At 51.2% G+C, this 20,562-nt stretch overlaps 8 protein-coding genes across 8 annotated transcripts; 3 read left to right on the forward strand and 5 right to left on the reverse strand.

The window, feature by feature from the left end:
• Positions 1–322: 322 nt before the first annotated feature.
• Aspvir_009798 (putative homogentisate 1,2-dioxygenase) lies at positions 323–2,127 on the forward strand (the record flags this gene model as incomplete). Its single annotated transcript, XM_043272936.1, has 7 exons — positions 323–442; positions 494–516; positions 577–751; positions 801–1,403; positions 1,463–1,625; positions 1,688–1,810; positions 1,868–2,127. The coding sequence occupies 7 exons, from the start codon at positions 323–325 to the stop codon at positions 2,125–2,127; spliced, it is 1,467 nt and encodes a 488-aa protein (XP_043128871.1).
• Positions 2,128–2,566: 439 nt separating this feature from the next.
• Positions 2,567–3,681, forward strand: Aspvir_009799 (SDR family NAD(P)-dependent oxidoreductase; the record flags this gene model as incomplete). The annotated part of the gene is made up of 4 exons (XM_043272937.1): positions 2,567–2,802; positions 2,880–3,433; positions 3,503–3,601; positions 3,650–3,681. The coding sequence occupies 4 exons, from the start codon at positions 2,567–2,569 to the stop codon at positions 3,679–3,681; spliced, it is 921 nt and encodes a 306-aa protein (XP_043128872.1).
• A 387-nt stretch (positions 3,682–4,068) lies between these two features.
• Positions 4,069–5,318, reverse strand: Aspvir_009800 (serine/threonine-protein phosphatase; the record flags this gene model as incomplete). Its single annotated transcript, XM_043272938.1, has 5 exons — positions 4,069–4,193; positions 4,250–4,783; positions 4,859–4,964; positions 5,040–5,081; positions 5,157–5,318. The coding sequence occupies 5 exons, from the start codon at positions 5,316–5,318 to the stop codon at positions 4,069–4,071; spliced, it is 969 nt and encodes a 322-aa protein (XP_043128873.1).
• A 598-nt stretch (positions 5,319–5,916) lies between these two features.
• On the reverse strand, positions 5,917–7,068 carry Aspvir_009801 (proteasome inhibitor PI31 family protein; the record flags this gene model as incomplete). Its single annotated transcript, XM_043272939.1, has 2 exons — positions 5,917–6,794; positions 6,882–7,068. The coding sequence occupies 2 exons, from the start codon at positions 7,066–7,068 to the stop codon at positions 5,917–5,919; spliced, it is 1,065 nt and encodes a 354-aa protein (XP_043128874.1).
• Positions 7,069–7,871: 803 nt separating this feature from the next.
• On the forward strand, positions 7,872–9,539 carry Aspvir_009802 (uncharacterized protein; the record flags this gene model as incomplete). The annotated part of the gene is made up of 5 exons (XM_043272940.1): positions 7,872–8,172; positions 8,231–8,541; positions 8,601–8,734; positions 8,795–9,431; positions 9,492–9,539. The coding sequence occupies 5 exons, from the start codon at positions 7,872–7,874 to the stop codon at positions 9,537–9,539; spliced, it is 1,431 nt and encodes a 476-aa protein (XP_043128875.1).
• Positions 9,540–9,594: 55 nt separating this feature from the next.
• On the reverse strand, positions 9,595–10,586 carry Aspvir_009803 (uncharacterized protein; the record flags this gene model as incomplete). Its single annotated transcript, XM_043272941.1, has 2 exons — positions 9,595–10,156; positions 10,228–10,586. 2 exons carry the CDS (start codon positions 10,584–10,586, stop codon positions 9,595–9,597), a joined length of 921 nt encoding a protein of 306 aa, XP_043128876.1.
• Positions 10,587–11,474: 888 nt separating this feature from the next.
• Aspvir_009804 (acyl-CoA dehydrogenase family protein) lies at positions 11,475–13,182 on the reverse strand (the record flags this gene model as incomplete). The annotated part of the gene is made up of 4 exons (XM_043272942.1): positions 11,475–11,811; positions 11,876–12,244; positions 12,303–12,528; positions 12,576–13,182. 4 exons carry the CDS (start codon positions 13,180–13,182, stop codon positions 11,475–11,477), a joined length of 1,539 nt encoding a protein of 512 aa, XP_043128877.1.
• A 504-nt stretch (positions 13,183–13,686) lies between these two features.
• Positions 13,687–19,319, reverse strand: Aspvir_009805 (uncharacterized protein; the record flags this gene model as incomplete). The annotated part of the gene is made up of 4 exons (XM_043272943.1): positions 13,687–16,671; positions 17,186–18,763; positions 18,835–19,193; positions 19,247–19,319. The coding sequence occupies 4 exons, from the start codon at positions 19,317–19,319 to the stop codon at positions 13,687–13,689; spliced, it is 4,995 nt and encodes a 1,664-aa protein (XP_043128878.1).
• Between the last annotated feature and the right edge of the window lie 1,243 nt (positions 19,320–20,562).

Genomic DNA, 20,562 nt, shown 5'->3' on the forward strand with positions numbered 1-20,562 from the left:
TCTACTTGGCTTCGGCAACGCAAGGCCTCTCCAACATGCCGATTTGTATGGAATTTGTGTCAGATCTGGCCTCAATCAGGCTGACGTCGTCACCATCAGAAGCCAAAGGATCATTTGCGTATTCCTTCGTGCTCAGAAATTCGGATGAGGATGTGTCCGACGAATTATAAGGTTTACTCTATATTCAGCCGTTCGTCGACCCGTCAGAGTGGAAAGAGTATTTGAGGCTTCGTGTTTCCCTTCGATATTGGTACCTATTGGAGCAAATTAAGATTGAGCTTCTCTGGACTCACTACTTGATCATTACCTACGAACCGCAAGCATGGCCTCTACAAGCGCCTTATCTGATCCCCAGGAGTATCAGAAGATATTTCACTGGGCAGAAACTCAAAAGGACGGTACCATTCCTTCTTTCAACACAAGACGGAATGATCCTTACCAGGTACGTTCTCATTACGTTCGTTCCTTTCTTCGTGATAACTGACTCGTACAGTATCAAGCCGGCTTCGGCAACTCGTATGTATAGTGCGCAGCTACATGTCGCCATCCAACTTGCTAATTTAGACATCTCTATAGATTTGTCTCCGAAGCTGTCCCTGGTACCATTCCACAGGGCCAGAACAGTCCTCGTAATGTGAGATTCGGCCTGTATGCCGAGCAGATCACCGCGACTGCTTTTGTTGCCCCACGGCATTGCAACAAGAAGGCATGGTTGTACCGTGCTCGTCCGGCGGTTGCTCACCAGGGATTTGTACGTTGACGGCACTTGGAGCGATGGACTCGTGCTGATAATGCTACAGACCGACCTTCCTGACAACAAAGACACGGAGTCGAATTTCCTGCCGATAAACCCTCGAGTGCGCGTCTCTCCAACTCAGCTAGCATGGCATCCATTTGAGATTCCGACTGGGGAAGAGGTAGACTTTGTCTCCGGTCTCAAGACCGTAGCAGGATCGGGAGACCCGACCCTTCGCGAAGGCCTCGCTACTCATGTCTATACGGCCAATACCAGCATGAAGAAGAAAGCCTTTGTGAATTCTGATGGTGAATTCCTCATCATTCCTCAGCAGGGTGCCCTGGACATTCAGACTGAATTTGGTCCATTGTTTGTGCAGCCCGGAGAAATCGTGATCATCCAGCGTGGTATTCGCTTCCGCGTTGAGCTTCCTGACGGCCCTTCTCGTGGGTATATACTCGAAGTCTGGGGATCTTCCTTTGAGCTGCCCGAACTAGGACCGCTCGGAGCAAATGGTTTGGCTAACGCTCGGGATTTTCTTGCTCCCCATGCAAAGTATGAGATTTCTCAGGAGCCTTGGGAGATCATTTACAAGCTTGGAGGGAAATTCTTCAAGAGCACGCAGAATCACAGTCCTTTTGATGTTGTTGCCTGGCATGGTAACTATGTATGTTTGATTCCTCGTGGTTTTCAGTACAGAAGGCGAAGCTGACCCTACATCAATAGGTTCCATACAAGTATGACTTGACAAAATTTGTCAATGTCGGCTCAATCTCCGTTGATCATATCGATCCATCCATTTTCTGTGTACTCACAGCCAAATCCCGCGACCTGACGGCGCCTTTGGCCGATCTGCTGATCTTCTCTCCCCGATGGGACGTAGCGTCTCGTAAGTTGCTGTTGCAGTTCTCCACAAACAAAGACATGCTGTCGGCATGCTAACAAATATAGACACTTACCGGCCACCTTACTATCACCGCAATGCTGCCTCCGAACTGATGGGCCTGATCTATGGTGAATATGGTGGCCGCTCGGACGCCTTCAATCCCGGAAGCATTTCTTTTGAGTGTTCAAGTGAGTAGCCGTCGCGATATTTCTGTCGTTTGCATAAGGTGCTAACTGTATGGTCAGTGGTCCCTCATGGTGTAGCGTACGAGCAATTCAAAGCTGCCACCGAGAACCCGCCACCTGTGATGCGGATTTCAGAGGCATCGATTGCCTTCATGTTCGAGTCCAGTCGGCCATTCACAATCACAGACTATGCCTGGAACAGCGACAAGAGGCACGAGCACGAGCCGAAGATGTGGGATGATCTCGTGGACAATTTCTCCAAACATGCCAAAGAGGTTGAAGAGATTCTGGCGAAGAAGGCGGAAGGACTGCGAGTTTAAGTCTATATCAAATCGTCCATTAGTGCTCTGCCTGTACCTAATGCGGTAGTCTTTCTTGACTCGCAGTCTTTTACATAAACGCTTTTTTCATGAAATGAAAATGCTATGCATTCGCCCGTTCTACTTCTTTCTATCAACCAACGCAGTTACACATCCGCTCATCTCCAACTACACTTCCCACATGCTCCTCATCAATAAGGTACAAGCTTGCGACACCCGAGTACTATATTGAAACCAAAATCCACTATGATGACACTCTCAGCAGCGGCCAGCAGCGTTGTTTGATGGCAGCAGCGAGATGGAGTACGTCGAGGCGATGACTTCAAAAAGATGTCAACATGCGATCATTCCTACAAAGGTGTCATTCACCCCCGTTCTGCTCAATGTACCCAGCATACTGGTATCTATCCATCTGCAGTGCCGAAAAATCCGTAGCGAGATGGATCCAGCACCCCGATACAACTTCAAAGACATCAATGTCCATGACCTCGAAGCAGCCACACTCTTCGAGGTCAAGGGCTACGTGGCCGTCGTTACGGGAGCAAGCAACGGCGTCGGTCTCATGGCCGCGCAGACACTAGCAGCAAACGGCGCTCGAGTCTACATCATCGGTACCAGGGAGGAGATCCTCGACACGATCGGGGAGAAATATTCGTTCAACGGACAGGTCACACCGTGCGTCCCGTCCCGTCCCATCCTCCGCACTTCCCGGGCCAGACGCTTGTTGCTGACGAAGGGTATACTGACTCCAGACTCCCGGGAGATACTTCCACGACAGACGGAATCCGCGGCATCGCAGCCGAGCTCACCAAGGCCGAATCAAAAGGCATCAACATCCTCATTAACAGCGCAGGCGTCACCAGCGAGCCCCGCGCGAAAGCCACATCCTCCGACATCGACTTCACAGACCCGGACGCCGTCTCGAGATGGATGACCCGCGACGGAGCGGACGCATGGCGCATCGCGTACGCCGGCAACGTCTGGTCGCACCATTTCCTCACTGCCGCGCTGCTGCCGCTCCTTGTGAAGGGAGCGAAAGCGGCACCGGGCCATTCGAGCGTGGTGCTGAATGTGGCGAGTGTGGCGGGGGTGACGAAGACCCATTCGCAGGGCCAGTTTGCCTATTCGTCAAGCAAGGCGGCGCTGATACATCTGACGAGGGAGTGGGCGCATACCTTTATGCCATTGGGGGTTCGTGTGAATTGCATTGCGCCGGGCGTTTTCCCGAATGAGATCAGTGTCGGTAGGTTTGACGAGGATCGGAGGTCTATGCAGCAGGAAGAGGTGGGGAAGAAGTTTCCGGCTGGTGAGCCTTGCTTTCTTGGAGTCGGTGTTTGCGCTTTGCGGACTCGAGTGAGCTGATAATTTGGTGTAGGCCGCGTTGGACGGGAATCCGATATTGGCAGTGTCGTTCTTTACCTCTGCAGCAAGGCTGGGACCTACATTAACGGACAAATCGTCAACTTGGATGGGGGTGAGTATCATTTCGTTGCTTCCATTCGGATCAGCTAACATCCTCCAGGTTTGCTTTTAAAATCTCCAGGTGCTATGTAAAGCATGGCAGACGTAAGTTCTCTGAGATACTTGTTACCAACACTGATGGCAAATAAAGAGCGCCCTGACCGCGGCAGAATTGATGGTCAGAGACTAGAGGGAAGAATGATAGTATTCTTGCGAACGTCTTTTATTTTCATAATTGGTATCAACACGGCCTGAAATAAGGACATACAATTATTGTGTTGTGACAAGTGGATCCTTCCGTATGCTCCCAGCATCCCAGTAGCCCTCTCGAAGGGTCATAAGAAGCTCAACTTGTCAGTAGCGATGAAAAAAGCCTGTCTATTGGAATCACATCACAGGAAATAATCAGGTGTACGTCTCGAGACCATTGGTTCTCCCGCGCGTGGGCAAGGATCAAATTGTAAGCTTTGAGACAATTGGTTAGTACAGATAAACAATCAAGATCCGTCTTTCGCTTTTCAATGGAACATACAATGTATATTTCAGATGCTCGTCAATTTCCATGATCGCGGCTTGGTTACCACAGCGGTAACAATAATTGGGGGCTGAGGACGGCAAGTTAGTGGTAGGCGTCAACACGAGCGAGAAAAAGGGGCCGTACCCGAAAAAATGGTGACCACATTTCTATCCTGCGACCAATTGTATCCCTCCATAACCAATTGATGTGCTCGAGCAACAAGAGTCAAGCCGTTGTTGTGATTGAATGCTTCCGAGATATCTTGCCCAAAGGTGTAACCAGCACCACGGGGAGAGATACCCCAGCCGCATCGGTCGTCGGGGTCACTCCAGAGCAGATCACACATGGGTCCCTCATGAGGAACTTCCTGGATCCGATCCAGAGAACGAATGTTGTCCAGAGTATCGATTGAGGGACTCAGACCGCCGTGCAGGCAGAAGATCTGGTTCTCGATGAGAGCGGTGAGAGGAAGGTAGTCGAAAAGATCGGTAAAGTATTTCCAGACATTGGCATTGCCGTATTTGCGCAAGCACTCGTCATAAAACCCATACACTTGTGTGATCTGGCGGGACTCGTGGTTTCCTCGGAGGATGGTGATTCGTTGGGGGTAACGGATTTTGAGGCAGACAAGAAGCGTGACGGTCTCTACAGAGTAGTAGCCACGGTCGACATAGTCACCTGGAGACGCAAGTTTGTTATGAGTCACGGAGCAAGGAGACAAAAAGGACAAATCAAGGGTGAAATATCACATACCCATGAAGAGGTAGTTTGTGTCAGGATTAGGACCTCCAATGCGGAATAGTTCCATTAGGTCGTGGAATTGACCATGTATATCACCACAGACAGTCACGGGGCATTTCTGAGAGATTCAAGTCAACAACTCGAGCGATCCGCATGGATGACACGGCAAGAATAGGCCGAGGGAAGCACATACGACTGGCTGCACATTCGACTCTTCCTGCAACACTTCTCTAGCCTGGAACGCGCAGACGCCAATTAGATTTCATCATCACAGTGATGTCGGAGACAACACGTATCAAGAAAGACGCACTCGATCACAAAGTCTCCGAACATCATCTTCCGCTAATTGCTTGCAAGCCATCAGGTTTTCAATCCACCCATCGAGCGTAGGTATGGACCCAGGGTCGGTTGTGGGCGAAAGGTGATGAGGCTCCGGTGACCGCGCCGGATCAATTTCCATGTTATTATCCATTGTGTTGGGCGACAACAAGCTCAAGACAACTGCAAATGTGGAGGAGGGGCGGGAGACTGGGAGGGGACGGTCTCGTGAGGCTGACCAGGGTTTTTCTCGGTTGTGATGATGCAAGAATCCACCAAAGAAAGGAGATAGAATTGAATAAGAACAATATAAGCTTCAACGGGCGAGGGGAAAAAATCGGATGCAGTGGGATGGATGAGAGACGGAAGTTGGGAGAAAAGCGACCTGGTGGTGTTGGTGTAGGGGAGGGATTGCTGTGCTGTGCTGTGCAGTGCTGTGCTGGAACGACGCCAGGAGGTGTCGGCATGCGCCACGCCACACTTCTGGCTCGTCCAAGCCACACCCCTCTCTCCACGATTCTCCAGGAACTCGAAATCCCGACCAACTTTGGCTTGCTTGACGCCAAGAAGGGCAATTACATTGATACTATATACAATTAATTTTGGATTACACGCGAATTTTAGATGCTTTGTTTTTGAATTAATTCCATCATGCTATTTCGCATTCTGTCGTAAATCTAGCAAAGAGTATTACCCGAGCCCGTCTTGTGCGGCCTTGTCAGCTACAAATGGCTTACTGCTTAGCCGCGCGCCTAAATGATGTCACCGCCAAATCCTCCAAATCCTCCGCCAGAGCCTCCTCCAAACGGACCACGCCCTCGTCCGGATGGGGCGTCTCCCGGACCTACGGGATCGTATCGAGATCCAGGGGGCACTTGCGGATCATAACCACCGTCTCGGCGACCACCGAACAAGGGGTCGTCAAACGTTGGGTGCATTCCGCCACCGTTGCCTCCCCCTCCGAGACCAGGGCCAACGCCTCCTCGAATAGGATCATTCGGACCGAGACCGGCAGGATACAAATCTCTATCGCCAATACTCAAGGGATTACGACCACCATTTCCCTGGGGATATCCTCGAGGAGGCCGGTAGATCTCATATTCATCTTCAAATCCTGGGGGAGCAAAATCGCCTGGGGGCGCAGGTCGACGAGGACCTGCTGCCAGGGGATCATCATATGGATAAGGGCGTGCGGGCTGAGGTAGTGTATCGTCCCTTAAGGGATCATATTGAGGTGGCCTTTCTTGTCGCCTTTCTCGTATGGCTTGAGAGGTGTCTTCGTATCCTTCCTTGTACAAGCCAGGAGCTAGCTTCAGAATCACGTTCATTTTAAACAGCCCAATCAAGTCATTCAGCCGCGCTTCGGAAATGAACACATCCCTTAGGGTCTTCGTCAAGTCGTCTGTGGAAGTAATAGGAAGGGCGGACCCGGAAATGTAGTCCTTAACTGGCAGATCAAATGAAGAGGTTTTGTCATCGCCTAGGGCCAAGGCAAGGACAACGGCATTATTCCCCAATCGACTGACCTTCAGCAAGAACTGCATGGAGGATTGAGTATGGGCATAGCGAAAAGAATATGTATCGTTAGCATTCCACTCTGCGGGTAAGGTCTGGTCTTCAGTCGAGCTTTCTGCTTACGAACGAGTATGTTAGCTATATACGTCCAAGGATACGACAGCGAAAGTTGACATGTCACAAGTAAATCTCTCTCGCAGACCTATGGTGTGCTCCTCTCCCAGCCCGAGAAGCCTGAAGTCCACTGCCTTCATACAAGCATGACCGATGAGCGCAATAGCCTCGTAGGGTGTTTTGAGGCTAAGCTGACCCTCATTGTCTTTCCGAAGAGCCCTCGCAGCGAGGGCTAATACATTGTCAGAGTTGAGCGTGTTTGTGCGTTCAGTCATTTTCTCAGCTGTTAAACTCAAAGTATCAATGGAAAATATGTTCGTCTTACACGAAGGCAGGACCGGTGTATATAGTAGTGGCGAAGTACTGATGTAGGCGTCAGCTCGCTGCGTCAATAATGACCGGAGCGACAAACGGACCGAAGATACGGGAGTAGAGCAAGGCTGACAAGCAATAATCAGACAAATAATGCAAACACCCCACATTCACGTGCAAAAGGATAAAAAGAAGCTCTACCATGGCCTGACGCCTTACCGAATGCTGCCTAGCTCGATATTTGTTTTCGAAGTGCTTACGGAGCAGCATCAACTGGCTGCAACCACATGAGGCTGATATTGGCTTACAAGCCATTGAATAGCTACTTGAAGACAAGTGTTGAAACTCTGTGGCGGTTATCGATTTCAGCCGAAGATAGTGGTAGTATTATCGATCCTGAACAAGTCACCTTCAACTGAAGTTGAGTCAAGTTGGTAAATATACAAGAAGGCCAACACCTCGATTGCTCGTTCTATGTTTGATTTTCAATCGAACATGATTGGCGATATAATTGTCGTTTCACTATTCAAGTCCCTTTTTCCTTGACACCTCGCCTTGTTCAATGAGAGTCAAGAGTCACACCTTCTGAAGTGCCTCCGCCGCCTACGGAATGCCACGAGCTGGTTTGTCACCATCTATTCATCTTATGCTGTGCAACCATAGCCAACAACTTCTGATGTTAGGTACCGATGCAGGTCCTGCATGCAAGACATGCCGGGAAAAGTGCCGCAAGTGTGACCGCGGTAGACCCAAGTGTCAACGTTGCATGTCAAAAGGCTTAGAATGCGGCGGGTACCCCGACCAGTACCGGTTTTGCGGAATCGCTAGTCGGGGAAAGTGGAAAGGCGCACGAGTGCCGACTCCAAGGAACACCAAAGCTAAATCTAGCGTTGCTGAGTCGCAGCAAGTCTCTACCACCGCAACACCGGGCTCGGATACGCCTGGACGGACAGAGGGTGTCACAACGCAACCATCTTCCAAGAAGCCTAGCAGAAGCGCAACAGAATCGCCAGACGACATCCCAAAGATACTGAATCTCACCCAGACGGAGATGTTGTTATCGCATTGTAAGCTCTTATTGGCTGGATTTTGGAGGGCAGAAACACTGACGCCAGAGTGGCACAGATGAGAGCTTCATATGCCCGCATCAAATTGCTGAGATAGGTGGTACTAGCAGTAATCCTTACCGAGCTTATATACTCCCGTTGGCGAGGAAACAAATTGGCTTGTTATATGCCATACTGGGGCTCTCGGCCTCTCATCTTGGCAAGCTTACAGGAAATATGTCTCTATATGAGGAGACTGCAGTCGAGTATCGGCTGAGAGCCATACGCGGTCTCAGTGAGGAAATCAGGAAGAGTCAGGGACCTAATTTCCTGCATGAGGACGAGCAAGATGCTGTTCTCGCCATAATCCAGATTCTCCTTCTACACGACGTAAGTTGGTGAAAGCTGCATTGTCAGCTCCTTCGGAAAACTTCTGACCTAGCTTAAAGATTGCTGAGACGGGTATCTCTACACATGGCATACACATTACGGGGGCAATGTCTGTGTGCAAACAGCTACTATTAGCGGATGGGCTGAATAGTCGGCGACGACGAGCGGTCTTCTTCCTGGGAAATTTGGCTTGGTATTTGCAATCTGTGCCATGATTTAGGGGATGGTCCACTGACTATTCAATTTTGTTCAGGCTTGACATCATTCGTGCCTTTGCTGACCCTGAACGATTGTGCTTCTCTCAAGACATTCGCGAAACTGTCGCCAGTGCCACCGATGAAACGTTCGAGCTAGTCAACGGATGCCCCAGGGAGATTTTCCTGGTTATTGGAGCAGCCCTGGAAAAGGCAAAGGAATACAATCTCGGCTGGTTATCATGGGATGAGTATCAAGTTGCTTTGCAATCTGCAAAGCACAAGCTCTACTCGTTCGACAGGACAGCTAGAACATATCCCAGCTCTGATCCTCGGTGGATGTCCACAGCGGAGGCGTTTCAGTACGCTTGCATTCTACGCATCCTTCGTTTGTTAGACCCATTACAGCAACCCCGAAGCAATGAAATACAGGAGTGCGTGGCGAGGATCTTAGACGCTACAGCCAGAATTCCCTCGGATTGTTGCCTCCTTGAGCTTCTTGTTTTTCCCCTGTTTATGGGTGGATCGGATGCGCTTTCTCCTCACTCTCAATACTATGTCATCGCGCGCTTGACTGAGATTGAGCGAAGATCTGAGTTCCGCAATCCAGTACCTCGAGAATTGTTAGAGAAGGTCTGGGCTGCGAGGGCTGCGCAAGCCCCTGGCGATGATCGGAACGTTTCCTGGACCACTTTCGTAAGCGATCTACTAACTTTTCACTTCCCTCCCTTTCCACAGGTCTCTGACTGATTACAGACTCATTCACCCGAATTGACACAGCAGCATGATTATCTGATTATATGACAGGCATGGTATGATTCACTCAACCATCCAACAATTAATTGATGCTTTTAAATGGCTAATGCCTATGAAGGACAGAAATTGCCTTCTGGAACATGTTTTGGGAATGTCGAGAGTGGGCACCCTTCAATTTTTGCGGCTTCATTTGCGCTTGCTCCCGCAGTTGCCAAAGCAAAGCCAATAGACTTGCAACTATCAGCAGCTCCCGCTCGTTATGTTCCGACCCTGCTTGGTCTGGAAGAAGAAGCACACCTTCGCTGAAATCTTTTGGCAACCACACGTTGATCCCGATATGATGGTAGATTGCTAGAATTTTCGGCTCTCGCACATTGTCCTCTGACAGCGCGCCGTCAGGCCTGTCTGACGCCGCACCGATTTCAACTAATGTGTATCGACGCAGGCTATCTTCCTTGGGGCGGACTTGCCATTGGACTATCCGCTGGTCGTTGTTCTTCCCTGGCAGCAGGAACGTGAAATAAGGATGGGGGATGCTATATTTTCCTCGAATGCTCGGTTGTATCGGGAAGGAGGCTTCCATGAGCGTGCAATACGTGTCAGTTCCTTTCTGACTGTTGCCGATAGCGATTAGACATCCGTCATGAGGCGGCAGACGGGTCAACCTAGTCATTCCAGCAGTCAACATTACAAGCGAACAGTGGAGTCATTGCAAACAGCCTAGATGAATACATACGCATGCGCTATTGCCTCGCCATTCTTGAACAACGATCTCCGCTGCACTTGCAATCGGACAGGCGCTTCGTCTGTCGCGCTTTTGTCCAGGTTGGCATGATAGGCCACCTCGCAGTTCATCCCATCATCTCGCGGCTTCTCCATCATACTGAGTTGAACAGCGTACTGGCTGCTGTTGAGGACGCATCCCTTGACAGCATTGCGATACTGCTCCGCGACATCGTATAGCGGGAGGTGCGCTGTTGCTGAATTGTGACGAGGAATATAAAGAACGCGAGTGAAATCCTGGGGCGGGTTTTGCGGTCGACGACCAAGCAAGGAATCGTAATATGCTGCACCAGAGACATGTAGCAGTTCCATTTTGTCGACCGTAGGAAGAAGCATATACAATTGAAATGCGCATATCCCACAAAGACGAAGGACGCTCCTTGGTGCTTAAGAATAACATTCCATTCCCAACCCCGCCAGAGTTGCATCCGCAGGGGACCTCGAAGCTTGACACTCCGGTGGTGCGTCAGTTATGTCACATGGACAGTCAAAAAACAATACCTCATTCTTTCAAGCCCGAAGCATGTCCTCGCCCGTCGCCAAGAAACGCCAACTGCATTTCGATAGGTAAGCTACAATTAGAGTCCTGCGGCTAAGCATAAGCTGTTTACTCAAGTTGACGGAAATTACTCGACGAGTGGCACCGTTCTGCTCCACCCCATCCTGTGGAGATCTCGGACCGAAGCCTCAGGCCCACCCCGGAATTGACTGACCTTCCTGATCAGGCAATATCGTCAACTCGCGCTTCAGCATTCAGTATATAGGAAACGGATGCCTCACACCCGACAGGCGAGTCATTTTGATATGAGTCACATCTTTCACGAGCAGCAGTTGTCCCTCGGTAGAATCTACTCTTTTAGATCATCTGGCCCTCATAAAATTTCCAATACGAAATGATCCACGCGTTGACGATTTGACGGCTATTGGTTCGCGCGACCTTTACCATGACTTCTTCAAAATAATGGCGGATCTATTTCTGGATCTATCGTCGTGTTGAGACAAGTATGGGTCCTGTATCAGGCCAAGGAGCAGGAGGAAAGAAAGACAAGGAGCGCGGCAGTATCTGGTTGATTGCATGTCGAGTCTGACTGGTATAGGAGCTCAATATCTAGAAGAGGCAACGCTATCCGAGAACAAGAACAAGATATATAATTACAAATAGAATGAACGATAGAAGGCCACACGGGGGCAGGGGCACATCTACAGCACCGCCTTGGGAAATTTCTTCATGGCCTGTCTCACGCCGAGATCAGCCAGGATCTCCTCCGTGCCACCGAGGATGGCATCGAACTTGTATGTCCGGTGGAACATCTCGATAACCCTGCCCATCCCGGTCTGGGTTATTCCACGACCGCCGAAGATATTCGTGGCGTGGTCCGCGATTTCCTGCGCGCAGCGCGTAGAGTGAGACTTGAGGAGGCCGATAGGACCGCCGAGGTGCGCGGCTTGCTGAGCATAGGTCATGTTGCACATCTGGTAAGCGATGGATTCCAACCAGGCCTGGTTGGATTCACAGAGCGAAATCATTCGGGCGAGTCTAGTATCAGCGGTTAGCAACAATCATTTTCGGAAGCAAGCAAAGGCAAAAAAGAGAAACGTACTTTTGACGCATCACAGGCTGCTCGATGAGCTTCTTTCCGAAGACGATGCGCTGGTTGCACCACTTCATGCACTCTTCGGTGACGGTCATGCACATGCGAATGACGGCGCAGACCATAGTGAAGCGCTCGTGGTTGAAGTTGCTCATGATCACGATAAAACCCTTGTGTTCTTCTCCCAGCAGGTTCTCAACAGGAACCTTGACGTTCTCGAACTGAACGAATGCCGTGGCGGCCGCGGTGGAGTAAGAGGTCTTGATTTGCTTGGTCTCGACGCCTTCACCGCGAGGAATCAGGAGCACGGAGAAGCCCTTTTCGGTCCGGCAGCCGGTGACAAAGTAGTCAGCAAACATGCCGTTGGTGATCCATTTCCTAAACGTCGGTTAATTAGCATCATGGAGACGGCGTCTTATCCGGCGGATGATCCTACTTGGTGCCATTGACAATGTAGTGCTTTCCATCAGGTGTCTTCGTTGCCGTCGTCTTAAGACCGGCCACATCACTGCCAGCAAATGCCTCGGTGATAGCCAAGCACATCTTCTTGCGCCCCGACAGAACTTCCTCGGTGACCTTCTCGCGCAGGGGAGCATTGCGCAGCCACTGCTGGACAGCCGTCAACGAAATGACCATCCCGGCCATGTTTCCATCCTGGAAGCCTGCAGACGTCAGCCAAATCGCCCTCCACCCTTAGGAAATGACCAACCTCTCGCGTTACTCCGAACCAGCTCCTGCGCAACAATCATATCATGCAGGTAATCAAACTCCTTCCCATCGACCACACCCCCCAACAACTTCCGTCCATGCAAGTGCTTCCCAGGACCCAACCGCATAGCCAACACATTCGCCTCGGCCATCTTATCAATCAACTCCTGGCTGATATACGTCCCATCCCTCTCCTTCTCCTGCGCCTCAGGCGTCACATACCGATCCGTGAACTCCCGCATCGCCCGCTGCAACCGCCGATGACTCTCATTGTAGTAGGGGTTCTTGAACTCCGGCCGCAGCCAGAGCGGTTCCGCATAGGGAACGGTGCTCAGACTGCCCGGCTCGGGCGAGATAACCTCGGGGGTCTCGCCCTCGATGGTGCCGATGCAGAGCTGGTCGCGGTACTTGTCGATCACTTCTTGTCGGTGGAGATTGTAGAAGTCTGTTGTCGCGTCTTGGCCGGCGACTTGGGCGAGGACGACGCCGCCACCTGGGTGGGCGTCCAGGAAGTCGGTCAGATCATAGACTCGGTGGTCGATGATGCACCAGAGGGAGTCCTCGGTGTTGTGCTTCGCGACCTCGGCGCGGGTGAAGGTCTTGGACATGGTGAGGGAGAAGGTCTATGGATATGGAAGATCTTCGGATATATGTGCAGAAGTAAGGATCATTCAAAGAATATCACGTCAATACTAGTCTAGGACTGATTTGAGAATGGTTTGCGAGAAAATCATAGATAGCATACTGGGGGATGCGAAGAGACTGCCAATCATGCGGGGACGATTAGTTATTTTCCTGTGATAGCCGTGAGCCGAGGATGTTACCCTTTTGGGAAGCTCAGGACACGAGTCCACCTCCTTGGCATGTTGGCAGACACGAAGCGCTGAGATCAGTGATCTACTGGTCCATTTACAGAAAGAAGGTATTTTATCACTGCTGGATGATTATTCTATCACACTCGGTTTGAAGTACACTGTCAGAACGCTGTTCATGTCATGATCTATCATATGGTGGGTATACATCACGTATGCTATATACATCGAGAAAACTGTACATCGCGGTCCAAGAATACAAAGAAACTTCATGTCTTCGGTTCAGTTTGCGTATTGGAATCATTCTTGCATGCCTTTCATGGCCTGTTGTACCAGCCACACACTGACATCTTTCATATCTTTTCCCACACGCCAGCTGCCCAACACAACCCCCTGCTCCGCTAGGAGCTCGTTAGCCCGTGCCCACCGCCGTCGCCACAGCTCCTCTCTCTTATTAGGTAGCGGAGGAGGGGGAACAGATGACGAGTCTGATTGATTGTTCACAGGATTGGTGCTGGAACGGCTCAACGATGGAATCGAAGGTCTGGACCGCAGAGAAGCAGCCGGCGACGCAGCCCAATTGAGACGTTCAGACGCGAATTGATACGCAGCGGCAGCAGCCGAAGCTGGGTATGACTGTATTTTTTGCGATGCTGGCCAGTTACCGGAGCTATCCGAAGTCGCAGTCGAAGCTCCTGTATATGTGCGCCGCGGTGGTGGAGGCGGAGGGGCTTGCTTCGACTTCGTCGGGTCAGATGGTTGATCAACCGCGCCATTGCCGTCAGAGGTCTTGGGTCGGAACGGTAACTGCTTTGTCGCAGCCGGGAGGGAGTTTGTGACAGACTGGACTGCATTCAGGACGCCGCTAGCGTAACTGGTACTCTGTGCTAATGCTTTAGGGGAGCTCGAAGATTCCTCTTGATCTGTTGGGATTTGACGGCGAGGGGGTACTGGAGGAACAGGTTTGCGCCGGATGAGATCCTGAATTTGAGAAGAAGCTCCCTTTTCTGTCGACTCCGAATTCGTTGTCACAGCTCGAAGAGAGGAGGGCTTGCTCGGTTTCATGGGCGGCATACGGAAGCTTGCGGGCTTGGGCGCATCTGCTGATACGTTTTTCTCTTCATGTTCGTCCCGTAGATCGATCAGGTCGCCGTTATTAATACTAACGGCTTCTGTATATCGCCCTGGATATCCACGGGACGGACGAGGCGGCAACGCGGGCCGCTTTGCTGTCGCATCTGAGTCATCGATAAGTTGAGGAGTACTGTGACTTCGGGCAGGGACGCCTTCTAGATGATCGACAGACTTATCAAAGAAATCCTTACGGTCCGACGTGGTGACATCACGAATAAAGATGCCAAGAATTCTGCCAGGATTCGCCAGGACAATATCAGTATAGACCTCAAGATCTGCCTCACCACTATCGCCGACCAATATGAATTTGCGTTCAGGGAAGTCCCGCAGTATTTGTTCCAGAGATCCTCTCTTCCTTTCTGCTGTAGGCTCAAAGATTCCCTGCAGCATGCCGCTGTACTGCTTCAGGTGGAAGGACCCGGGAGGAAGTCCAACCAGTTTGAAATAACGTTCCAACAACGGGTAGAGTTGCCATGGTGCGTTAGAGACGTAGTGAATCTCTACACCCATCTTGGCTAACTCGTTGTACCAATCAGTAACACCATCGACGCTGAGGTCGGCCAGTTCGCGGACAAATGTGTTCCGAAATATCTCCTTCGCGCCATTTGTGATGGCAGAATGCTTCACAGTGTCGTCGATGTCACTGATCAAGCTGACACCTGTTGGCTCGATGATTTGAATCATTTTTGTAGCGGACAGTTCCTCTGAGGCCAACACGCGGATGTAAGTTGGTACAAACGGCAGCGTTGCACGGAGATTGAAGTGGCCCGATTCGTCTGTCATGATGTTTCTCGATTGACTTTGCTCGTCGTTATAGAAGAAGACGGTCACAGGCATTGCGGCCCTTGGATTTGTGAGAAAGGGGCGAAGTCTCTCCATGAGATGCGCATTCGCAACTGTCAGCTCATCTTTGCTCAACTGCGAGGGTTGCGCGGTCTTCTCAGAAGAAGCACTTGAACTGCGATCATCGGAAGCACTGCTCTTCCAGACGGGATCTGCGCTCTTCTCTGCGTTCTTGATAATAGACTGTATCTCTTGATCCACCATTTCCTCTTCGCTAGCCCCGGCCGTTTTCGTAGAAGTTCCAACCGCTACAGTGGCGTTGCCATCATCGGCCGATGTATTGTTAGGAGCAGGTATCCCGCTCAACTTCCTGGCCAGCGCAATCAGCAAGCGATGTTTCCGGGTCATCGGCCCCCGGTGAGGTGCGTAGACCCAGCCTCGCACGTCAACAGCCACAACTGCATGCTCATCCTCGTATCGTGCCCACTCGGACGCGGGCTCCGGAATGTCCGACACACCGCGGTACTCATCAATCGTCGAAGTCGAATCGCGCCGCTGGCGGGCCTGAACCTCCGGCCGTTTTCCCATCACAAGTCTCCTCGCATAGCTAGGGAACAGAACCATCTCCTCATTTCCAGACCGCGTGATTTCCACATCAGAAAATGCACCCGGAGTATTGTAGTAATCCTCATTGTAATCACGCTGGTTATTCCTCTGCGCTGTCCATTGCGCCGTATACGTCTGTCGTAGCTCATTAGCCGCCTTCAGATATTCGTAGACTTTCTTGCGCCGCCCGCCACTCCCGGCGCCCCACGATGTAGAAGCGGACGACTCGTACTGGGACATCGAGGATCTTGCAGCTGCATCCGGGACCTGTCCTCCGGCTCGTAGACCTTTCACGCGCGGGACAAGCTGCGACCCTCCAGCAGAGCCAGCACCCAGTCGCCTGGCTGGTCCCCTCCGCCCAAGAAGCAGAAGCTCAAGTATACCCTTCTTGCCCGAGATTCGTCTACGTGCCCGTCTAGCTTGCTGCTGAACGATGGCGCGATAAACCCTTGCTTGTGCGCGGTGGCGGAAAGCGGGGATCGTTTCGTGCCGCAGACCCCAAAGGCGCAGCTGAGCGCGGCGGGTGGCGTGAGGGCCGATGAGGAGACGGAAGAAACGAAGAAGCCGTCCTGGCCTGGTCTGTCGGTCTCGATTCGAGGGACGAAGGAGCGAGGGGAGAAACCGAAAGAGTGGTTGGCGCCTGAACTGGGAAGTCGGCGGGGCCGCTAGCCAACGACTGCGAGGATAGATTTTGGGAGCCAGGGTCGATATGGAAGGAGTCTTGTTCGAGTTGAATTCTGGGGATACAAGCAGAGCTTGATACTATCAACGTCGAGGTTGTAGAAAAACGAGGTGTCCCCAATTGATGAGCTTTGTTGGCGGCAAGGTTGTCCGAAATATGTGCTTAGGTGTCGCCGGATTAAAGCTTCTGCAGGCTGTGATTCCCGAGCAAATGTGATCAAGGATCAAGTGAACATGGCGAACAAATGCTGATCTAAAGATGACATGAACTGCGACAGAAACGACGGGGATGCAGAAAGTGAGACTAGATAGATAGTCTAGAAGCTGTCAAGCCTTGTTGGAGTTGAAGCTGTGGAGAAGCGGAACAGGACCCGGCCGCACCATTTCATCATCGCCCGCAGAGCAGATGCACTAGATAGAAAGATGGAAAACGATGGAATTTTGTCAAAACATGATTATTATTTCCGTCGAGGCGTGAGTTTCACATATTCAATTATAATACATGTATGCGACTGAATGTGATTTAATTATACAAAGACTGGCCCGGCAGTCATTGACAATGTTCCGTCCGGAATGTGAAGCAATCTTCTCATACAGAGTCGCTCTCCTCGGCGTAATTAACCCTGTTCGCGGTCTTAGCGCGTCGACTACGACGAGTATTGGCAGTCTCAGTACGAGAAAGAATGGGCGGTTCCGCCAGATCTAAACCCTCGATATCAGAGACCGACGGAGTAGACGGCGGAGTCGGTGAAGCTTTCCGTTTCCTACTTGTCAGCTTTTTCACACTCGCAGTGCGTTTGAGTGGACGAGCAGTCTTAGGCTTCGGAGTCGCTGGCTCCTCATCATCCTCATCAGCATCCTCGTCCTTTATTTGTGGCGAGTCATCATTTGTCATTGCCTTCTTCTTCTGCTTCGATGCATTCGGTTTTGTCGGGCTCTGCCCTACTTTGACACGAATGATCTTCTTCGGCCGAAGCCACTCTTCCATACCTGGCGGCCAATACACTCTTCTTTCCGGACCTCCCATGCCTACTTCTTCCTCGGGAACGGTAGGAGCAGGAGGGACCTGAGCTTCGAGGTCAACGAACCCTCCGTTCTTCTTGGTTTTGCGAGGTGGCTTAAAAGGTTTGTTCTCATCGGCTCGCGTGTAGGGCAATATATCATTGAAAAGGTCATGCCCAGGCAGTTTAAACCGCCTCATCAATTCAAAAACGGCTTGCTCCTTGTCCTTGGCCTCGATCATTAAATCCATGGTCGGGTCGCAAGGTGGGAGCGTGGACACTCGAGTGCTGTGCTTTCGCCGCTGTCGATTCGTGATGGCGGAGGGAACAGGTTCAGAATAATGCATTTTCTGCGTGATGTTCTTACGTGTCCAAGTTGCCTTGATCCGATCGAACAGGTCCATGATATCCAAAGTACCCTCGCGCACTTGGGTGGAGTCGAAGACGATGTTGTGGTGATGAAAGTCGAGGACAAGCGGTATATTCAGCTCCTCACAAATGGGCAGCAAATCATGCACTGACCAGCTTACGTCGTCATTCTCCAGGACGAGCCGATTCTTGATATCCTGGGAAAGACCTTTGTAATTCTCCCGGAACCGATCCAGTGTGGCCTCTTTATCGCCGAATACACCACCCATGTGGAGAATCATGACGGCGTCACGATCTTGCTGCGGGGGCAACTGAAGGAGCTGCAACATCTCTGAGTGATATTCGAGATCGCGGATCGAACTCTCAATGACTTCCAGCCTGGGCGAGCCAAGCTGAGTAAACTGGCCCGGATGTACGGAGACTCGATGACCAAGTTCGGCAACCACACGTCCAACCTCAGCGAGAACCTCTGATGCAAACGGGGCAAGTTTATAGCCATACTCTTTATGGCTGGCGAAAGGGAACATCTCACTGCTCAGCCGCATGAATTTGATGCCATATTTGTCATTCCAGTGCAGAAGCTTAATGAGATCTCGCGCATTGGCGAGTCCCAGAGACTCAACGTAAGCCTGTCCGCGGGCAACATCAGGCGTCCGATCCCGATCAGGGCGGTTCTTCGTCGGATGAGGCGGCTGCGAGGGATCCGCAAGTGGGTGTCGGTTTTCGAGAATGGACGCAATTCGACAGGTCCGAGAGCAGAACACTGGGGGGTTCGCGTTCCGTAGATATGTATTCAAGCAAGCCTACACACCATAAGTAACATGACTACGCAGGGGCCAGCATCCGAAAGAATGCGCGAATTAACCTGACTTACATAACCTAATCGGCCTCTCCAGGGGAGCGGCAGGTAGCTACTATTCACAGGTGGGGGACGCGAGAGAGCATCCTGAAGCTCCTCGGCTTCAACAGGAACATCGTCATCTGATTCTGGGTCTGAAGGAACGTCCTGAGATGGCTCGTCATTTGACTTGGTTGCTTGTGGGATAATTCCGATCCCGAGGGTGTCGTCCGGCGCAACCGCGCTGGCTGGCATGGTAACAGATTCCGAAGGTCGCGACAACCCTCTCGAGGGCAGGTATGGAGGAAAAGTTGGCGCGGTCACCAGTTTAAACGATCGACCAGCCGAGGAATGTGTCGCAATCACACCGGAAACGCGTCCTCCACCGCTCTGGGCTAGAGGATAAGAAAGACTTTGGCTCGCCACGGAAGCTGATTGAGTTATCCACCGTGACGACGAGACGTGGCGAATCGAAGCTTGCGGCGGGCCAAATTCCAGGCCACCAGGGCAACCTGCGGCATGTTGGAAGGGAAGAGCATGAGCTAATATCCTCTGCTGCCGGGAAACAGTAGGCCGCAGCAACATCCAACCAGACTTGCTGTGGAACAGGTGGGATTTCTGACGAGTTCTAACTCTGATGACCGATCATTTTCTCTTTGCGATCGATGATCGATGATTCTTGATCTTTGATCGTTGATCGATCGGGGTCCGGTGGCAGAAATGAGGGAAGAAGCCAAGGAACCGAGGAAAATAAACGATGGGTCTAAATGCAAACAGCAGAAAACGAGTGGTCAGGATTATCTGTCCAGAGGACGAGATTGAAGCAGATCCGCAAGCCAAAGCCGGTTTCTGCTTAATAGACAGTGGTACTAGGCTAGGGGGCTGGAGTTGATGGTCAATTTAAGCCTTTCAGGGGCGCATGCTTGCTTCCGCGGGCCCTTAGGAACAGGAGACTAAACTAGTCACTGCCAAGCTGTGTATCTATCTACAACTTCCCGCAGCCATCAACAGTGACTTTCTCTTCTACCTCTCTATTCCATCACAACTCTTCCTCTATCTCATGGAAACCAGCTCATGCCACATCCTCTAAACTGAATCTATCGAGAACTTCATCTTCAAATTCCTAAATAAGAAACAAAAGGTGATCGTCAACGACAATAAAAGTCATGGAAGGCCCTCATTCTCCATATACAACCAGCCGGCGATCATCTCTGCCGTCAAAATATCGCACGGCGATTAAGGGTTTTGGCTTGGATACTGCCTCGTTTGAAATTGACAAGGTAGGTATCCAAGGCCATAGCGACAGCGATGCTTACTGGTAAACAGTCTGTTGAACTTCCCGCATTCCTTCATTCCTCAAAACAGAGTGATGAGCTGTCACTCGTGGACGCCATAGTGGACCCGACAATGGCATCCAGCGTTCATTCTTGATGGCTATAGTTTGAAACCCGGAGCGATGGAGTCTTACAAAGTTACATACCAGCTCGTGTGTTGACTGACTTAAAAGGCTGCTCAGCAACCAGCAAACCAAAATGTGAGGCTGTCTCTCTGGTTGCTGAGCAGGAAAGTCTAGTTCGTGGACATCTTCAGTCAACTTGCTCCTGATCTACTGGAAGTCCCTGCTCGATCATAAGGAGCTGGCTCTTGGCCTCTGTTTCTTCACCTCATCTTTGCCAGCTTTGTTCCTTGCAGCTCACTCTGTTTCTGGCAATCGTGGCAGTCTGAAGATTTTTAGGTGAGTCTCCTTGTTCCTATGTCTAGCTA

The sequence above is a fragment of the Aspergillus viridinutans genome (genome assembly GCF_018404265.1).
Source record: "Aspergillus viridinutans IFM 47045 DNA, scaffold_9, whole genome shotgun sequence".
NCBI classification, from domain to species: domain Eukaryota; kingdom Fungi; phylum Ascomycota; class Eurotiomycetes; order Eurotiales; family Aspergillaceae; genus Aspergillus; species Aspergillus viridinutans.